Genomic DNA, 7,500 nt, shown 5'->3' with positions numbered 1-7,500 from the left:
ACCTGTGGGTGAGCGCGATCTTGTGGCGGTTTCGGGTAATGCATAAATAACGAGGAGAGTCCCACCGGTTTCTGTCGATGCACATGATTTAATACACATTTTAAACACCAATTATGTGTAATCTTTATTGACCAAAAATCACTGTAAAATACTGCACTGTACATATTTGGTTTTATGACTGCAAGAAATAATAGTATCATGCTGTTGTAAATAGTAGTTCCTCTTTCAACCAAGAGATGGCGACAAATACGCATTAACTGTCCGCGTTATCATGTGCAGCAGGTGCATCAACACATGGTCTAGCTGGCAGTTTTTAGTAGCAAAAATGAATATACTCAGAATAGTCAATATGTAATTCAAAAGGTATGATAGCCATGCTCACAGGCCTCAGGTTCTCTGTCCCAGGCTTCCAGCAATTAATTTTGGCTTTGTTTACATTTTCCAGGCCTGATACCATTCCGTTCCCATCACCATTCCTTGTGCTCTATTTTATGTACTTTACTTTTTAGACTTCTAAACTGCATTTTTATACTTTTATTTACTAATATTATGCTTTCGTGTTTGTCTAAGCATACTGAATCACCCCTATGCATGAAATGCACTGGCCTATTCCAATTCCAAGTATGTGGTTTGGTGATAAACCATGTTAAGTTTACTCAGACTAAGTAGTACACCTCGTAATAGAAGAGCTGTATGGCCATATTCTCCTAAGAAAATGCCATAGGGCTCCTGTTGCAGGAGGTTTACCACTTACTCTTGAGTTCAGGTTTGTCACTAAACCACGTACTTGGAATACCCCCCTGAAACCTGAAAGTGTGGAATAACAGTATGCAGGACTCATGGGGACCATTTCTCTCTTCTTCCTCTTCCTCCCCAGACAGTCGCAGCATTGTTCTTCATCCAGTTTAACCAACAGGGTAACGGCTTCACAGTGTATACTATTGTTTGTTGATTTTGTTTATGTAAAGCACATTAAGTTTAGCCTGGAGACCAGACTCTCTGACTTCACAGAGTCTGGACTAGATCCATTGGCGAACGTTTATTTCCTGGTTGTTGGACGCTTGTCTGAAGTTTGAAATCATTGGAGTTCAATCACTAACGTTTGGTACAACGATAACGATAGGCTTGCAACTTAAATGTAATCATTCTCAGGAACGCCCTCTGTTCACTGGCTGGTCCGGCTTCCAGGAATCGGGAGTAAACGAGGGCAGATCAGACTATTCCAGACGGAGTACTGTAGCAGAAAGAAATTGAGTGGAAGTGCGTAGACAGGTGGAGCCAGGCTCCATTACCTTACCCCTGTGTATGAAATGTGCTTTATGAAACGTGTTTCACCTTCATAACAGCTTTAAAGACAATATATACTAAGCACATAATGTGTATTCAATAGTAGTAAAATGTGTAAGAAAATAAATGTAAATGTAAAACTATTATTTGACACTCTGACATCAAATGATGGGCATCTGTGAACAATTGACACAAGCACACACACACAGTTCTTAGTGGTTAATTTTTATTTACAGTTTATCTGCATTTCCCCAAAAGATTGGCTCCAATCATTCAGCCTGCCAGGCATAAGTCAAACGGCGAGTTAGTACCACTTTTAAAAAACATTAGAAAGGAAGTACCATAGATATCTATGGGAAGTACCCTGACATGCAGATGGGCTACAGTAGGGCCTGACTACGCAGAGGCAGGTCGTCACGGCGACGTACGGAGAGGCGGGTCACCATGACGCTCAGGGCGATGTAACCGGCCTCCATTAAAAATTCACGAACTGTTTCAACGACCAGGCGACGCTTCTGTCTTTTGTCCCTGACATATGTTGTTCAGCTCCAAGCCACCGAGGGATCGATGTTAGGTCCTATGGTCTCCCACGACAACAGCATCGACAACAAAGGTGCCCATTCACTGTCCATGGCGTGGGTGAAGTGTCTCCTCTTTACCGAACGACGACTTCAAACGTGCACTCACTCGCTCGCTCGCTCACACCAACTAAACCAAACGCCATTGAACCCACACACCGTCGCTTCTTTTCTCATAAATAACCCATGGCAAAATAGAGGCTCATCGCAACATCTTTCTCAGATATAGAAAACTAGCCTATTTACAATATGTGAATAGCAACATGATTGTAGTTACAGTAAGGTGGTGTTGTTAGGACTGGGTTCTGGGTTTGAATGTTTCAAATTCGGTTTGATCAGATGAGGAGTACAGCACAGAAATCCTCCACTTCAGGACTTAGAGCTTCAAGACTGGAATACCTGGTCACGTCATACGTTTCGTACTAAAGGACTTCAGATCGGTCTAGTTTCAAAGTAACAATAAGACCTACAAGACTAATCACATTTTTGGCATCCAACAGTAGCTTCATTTGCCAGTGAAAAAGGTTTCAGTTCCAAAAAAAAAAAAATGACTTACATGGTTCCGCATTTAAAACAAAAGTTATTTCCTGAAATGCTGATTAACAATGGCTGACAAAAGCCAGTATAACGATGACATGCACAATGAGAGAGAGTGTGTGGAAATAGGCGCAGTGGAAATAGGCGCAGTGTGATCAAGATCTGAGTGCCTTCAACAAGTTAGACCCCAATCACACCGCTCCACCCACACACAGGTGAGCATCAGCACACCTGATTGTACCACAACGTTTTGTCGACATTTTCAACTGTTCTTTTTCATCAGGAGGAATAAGAAAGGAGCCACATTTGAAGTGGAAAATCTCAACAAAAGAGGGAGATGTTCATAGGCTTCTCACAGGACGTGGAAGTGTTACATTCATCATGACAGGAGCATGTCCCCCCAGCAGGGCTGGTGGGATACAGTCCACTGATGGTCACCTCAGGTCAAACCAAACAAGGTGGACACAGAACACAGGAGCGGAATAGAATCATAGAATCATAGAATCACACACACATTCCAAAACAGAACTCACAGAATCAGAACATTCATGTAAAAAAATAACATCCAGTGTTCCGTAAAGGAAAGAGTAGAAATCAACAAAGAGAAATCTCAAAGCGTCCGGTCCAGCATGACCCCAGCCCAGTCTCAGCACAATGAGTCGGACTTCCCAGCATGCATTGCTGACGCCGGTGAAGCCACGTGAAGCAGGATTAGTTGTAAATAAACACGTCGGCTTTTGCTAGTGGTCTGGGAAGAGTGGTGCAACGGCTCCTAAAGCCTACTACAGTAGGACCCGGGGACCATCAGGAACCATCTGGCTATTGTGTTTGTTTAATATGCCAGACCACTTTGTCTCTGCACTCGAAGATCTCATTGTGTGTGTGGGTGTGTGTCTGCTTTGCCATGTCTATGCATGCGCAAGCACATCTTATGAGTTTGTGTGTGTGTGTGTGTGTGTGTGTGTGTGTGCCCGTGTGTGCATTAGCGGTTGGGCACGAATGCAATTCTCTATGCAACTGTGGGCCTCAGGAAGTAAGATGCAAGATGGCTGGACCTAAAGCAGGCAGAGCCAAAATGGCCACCGGTGTGCACGCTTGACAGCTGTCAGTTTCCTTAAAAATAAAAGCCTGCACAAGGCAACACCAGCAACCTCAAGTACCCGGCCCCAGCTCTTCAGTGTGCTCAGTGTGAACCTTTCCAGATTGGGGTGCGTCTAACAAGCAAGTACATACTGTACGAAGAGTGCCGTGAACTACACAGCAACTCAAGTGCTCTGACTGTCAGGGCGACTACAGTCATGTGACTCAGCAGGGTGGAGTCAGGGCACAGGGGGGTTGTTTGTTTGTGTTTGTTTTGATCTGTTTTGATCAACAAACACAGGGACAGTGTCAGTGTCAGTGACAGTAAGCATCAGGATTGTGGGCCTGGTCACGAGTAGAAAGCTCACACCATTCGTTCTTGTTCTTCTACACCAATTTCATCAACATCAACATCAACAACAACAACAAAATAAAACCATCCATTAAAACATGTCCCATCCCTTTCATCTATTCAAACATTTCATCCATTAAAAACCACCACATCAGGAAGGAACTGATATAAAGTACCGCAGGAAGACTGCATGGACTCTCACAGGTGGGGACCACAGGAACTCCCCAACTCACAGTTCAACATTGAAGTCGAGTGGTATTTAGGAGACGCTTCAAAGCGATCCAAAGCGACTCGGGACAGCAGGTTTGGGAACAATAGTCGCGCTGACCGCTTATCAGATGGTGATGATGACGCAACAGCAAGTTTGAGAGGAATAGCCACACTGACCGGCTGCCAGAGGGTGATGTTGTGACTGCTCCACCACTAGTGAACATACCTCAGAAAATATACAATCACATTGAAAAAGTGGAAAAGAATAAAGTGCCAACAAATAACAAAAACTAAAACCAGTCTCCAAAAATACACCTTGTGAAGCACTCAGACACATCATCAGAGATGTCTCCCGGGGTCCTCGGGAGTTCTGGGTCTCGAAACATCATACACCCTCAAAAAAATAAAAATAAAATCCATACAGACAGTCTCCTTCTCCAGTCCACTGTGAACGATGAGGACACAACAAAGATGATCTGAAAAGCTGGACCACACTGGCCATCAGATGGGGAGCGTTGATCCAGCGTCCATCCAACGTCCATCCAGCATGACCGGGCTCTGTGCGCTCCTCAGGGCTAATACTAGTTCACTCACTCAGAGGCGTCTGAAACCAGTGCGTTCAGTTCAGGTGTGGGTCCAATCTCAAGGTTCTACAAATTCAGCAGCTAGTTCCGCAAACTAGCTTCACCAAACCAGCTTGCTTCCGCCACACACACACACACACACACATACACACACACACACACGTAGCAGCTCAAGAGACACAGGTTTGAAAGGGGACAACTAAACCCAGGCACACACACTACCTCTCTCTCACACACACACACACACACTTCTCTTTCTCCCTCTCTCACTCCCCCTCTTTCAGGTCGGCTGTTTTGAGAACGGAGTCCTCGCCGAGGATCTTGCAGAGCTCATTGAGGCGCTGTTGCATCTTGGGAATGCCGGCGAGCTGGCTCTCGAGCCGCTGTTTCTCCTCGGTCAGCGAGAGACGCGTCGCCGTGTCCAGCTGTTCGAAACGCCAGCCGCCCTCCCCGTCGAACTGCAGCAGGTGCGTGTGGTACTTCCTGTTGAGGAGGAAGAGGGTACAAGAGAGTGGCTGTTCATTTTTCAAGCATTGTGGGAATTGCAGTTGGAGAACTATGCCATAAAAGCACAACAAACATATCTGAATAAGACTGCATTAAGAAATTGTTTAGTGTGAGTACGGAGTGTTTGCGAGTGTCTGTCTATTCATGTGTGTGTGTGTGTGTGTGTGTGTGTGTGTGTGTGTGTGTGTGTGAGTGAGTGTGTGTGTGTATGTGTACAGTATGTGTGTGTGTGTGTGTGTGTAGGAGGAGCTCACAGCTCACCAGAGAGAGGGCCTGTGCGTGATCGATAAGAGAGATATCCCAGCATCCTTTGCTGCCTGGAAGATCTTGCCCTCCACGTCGATGCTGACCGCACTGGTGCACTCGTCCAGCAGGGCGTACTTGGGCCTGGAGTGGACACACAGAACCGAGAGATGGAGTGGACACACACACACACACAGATGGAGTGGACACACACACACACACAGAGATGGAGTGGACACACAGCATAGAGAGATGAAGTGGACACACACACACATAGGACAGAGAGATGGAGTGGACACACAAACACAAAGAGATGGAGTGGACACACACAGCACAGAGAGATGGAGTGGACACACATAGGACAGAGAGATGGAGTGGACACACATAGGACAGAGATATGGAGTGGACACACACACACACAGAGATGGAGTGGACACACACACAGAGAGAGATGGAGTGGACACACACACAGCACAGAGAGATGGAGTGGACACACACACACACAGCACAGAGAGACACACAGTGTGTGCATGCGTGCGTGTCTCTTACTTTTGGTAGAACATGCGTGCCATGCCCATTCTTTGCTTCTCTCCACCTGACAGAACATCCTTCCAGTCCAGCTCTGCATCCCAGCCTGCAGAGAACACGGAACACGGAACATAGAGGGCAGAATGAGAACCCAACAAACAACACAGAACAGAGAACACAGAATGAGAACCCAACAAACACAAGACAGAACACAGAACACAGAGTGCAGTGTCCAGAGGAACCCTGGGAGTTCTCTTCAGCAGGTTTGTCACCTGCTTGAGTCTGAGTTGTGCAAGAGCATGTGTGGCCCACTGCAGCAGTTACACCACATCACAGCTGAGTGCATATGCATTGTTGGGGTCTACCACGGGATCTAGCGCACAACACAAACCACCAATAAACAAACACGCAAACAATCACAGTTTTGTTTCCTGCAGCAACTTTTCGCTTGAGAACTTCACGCCGATCGGATCTAGCGCTCCTTAATCCCGCAGCGTGACTCCTGGGGAGCGGCCAGCCCATGCCGCCTCGGAATGCAGAGCTGAGCACAGTCGGAGGGAGAGAACAGTCGCTCCGCAGGAACCAGACCCGCACCCTGGACACGGGAATTATGGGAATTACGGGGATTAACATGGCCGAACCGGCGGGTCAGCCCAGGCCACGTTACTGCAGTGGACAGACAGAGGCGTCCGTCCAGGCCATGTCCACACAGCACCGTATTTCAGAATTATTCCGTTCACATTGGTGCACAAAATCAGGGTCACAAATTCACGATCTAAAAACGCCCGTCCTCAACCTGTCCACCCACCACAAACTTGCCCACACCTGTCCACACACACACCTGTCCACACACCTTCCCTCACGCCTGTCCTCATGTCTGTCAACGGCAAACACTGACAGAGACTTCTTTCATAAAATCTCCATGTTTGCCGGAGACTTTCAAAAGAGCCATTTTCAGTGATTCACTTTTCATGTTGACGAAAGGCCAAAACCCATGACAAAATGTCTGTTTTTAAAAATAGGACCTCAGGACCTTTTGGTCAACTCCATAAATACCCAGCTACGTGTAGACACGACCATTAACTCATTCAAGCAGCGCGGCGGTGAGACAAAGAGACGCCTGTGAGCCACAAACAGGAATCAAAGGAGAGAGAGAGAGAGAGAGAGAGAGGGAGGGAAGACAGAGGGAGAGAAGAGAGAGAAGAGAGGGAAGAGAGAGAGAGAAGAGTGAGGAAGAGAAGAGAGGGGGGAGAGAGAGAGTATAGAAGGCAGATGAACAGCAAGACACAATAGAAGAGCACAAGGTGGTTGTGGTGGTGTCCCCACCTCCCTTACAAGTGACAATATTAAGAGAGAAAGAGGAGAGGGAGAGAGAGAAAGAGAAGAAGAGAGAGAAAGAGAGGAGGAAGATGAGGAAGAGGTAGGCACCTCCCTTGTGGGTGACGATGTAAAGAGAAAGAAAGGAAGAGAGAGAGAGAGAGAGAGGAAGAAGAGGAGGGGGAGGTACCCACCTCCCTCGCGGGTGACAATGTGGTTGAGGTTGAGAGAGAGAGACAGAGAAGAGAGAGAGAGAGGAGGAAGAGGTACCCACCTC

The 7,500-nt window shown here is 46.9% G+C and overlaps 1 protein-coding gene across 1 annotated transcript in view; it reads right to left on the bottom strand.

The window, feature by feature from the left end:
• Positions 1-1,508: 1,508 nt before the first annotated feature.
• Positions 1,509-7,500, bottom strand: part of LOC134061799 (ATP-binding cassette sub-family D member 2) — a 26,921-nt gene continuing 20,929 nt past the window's right edge. The window contains exons 8-10 of the mRNA XM_062517598.1: positions 5,928-6,012; positions 5,397-5,522; positions 1,509-5,111 (exon numbers count right to left, since the gene is read on the bottom strand). Of these exons, the coding sequence (XP_062373582.1) occupies positions 4,895-5,111; positions 5,397-5,522; positions 5,928-6,012 (428 nt within the window). The 3' untranslated portion in view covers positions 1,509-4,894. The remainder of the gene's footprint in view (positions 5,112-5,396; positions 5,523-5,927; positions 6,013-7,500) is intronic.

The sequence above is a fragment of the Sardina pilchardus genome, chromosome 17 (assembly GCF_963854185.1).
Source record: "Sardina pilchardus chromosome 17, fSarPil1.1, whole genome shotgun sequence".
Taxonomy (NCBI): domain Eukaryota; kingdom Metazoa; phylum Chordata; class Actinopteri; order Clupeiformes; family Clupeidae; genus Sardina; species Sardina pilchardus.
This window is presented reverse-complemented; position numbering and strand designations above follow the sequence as displayed.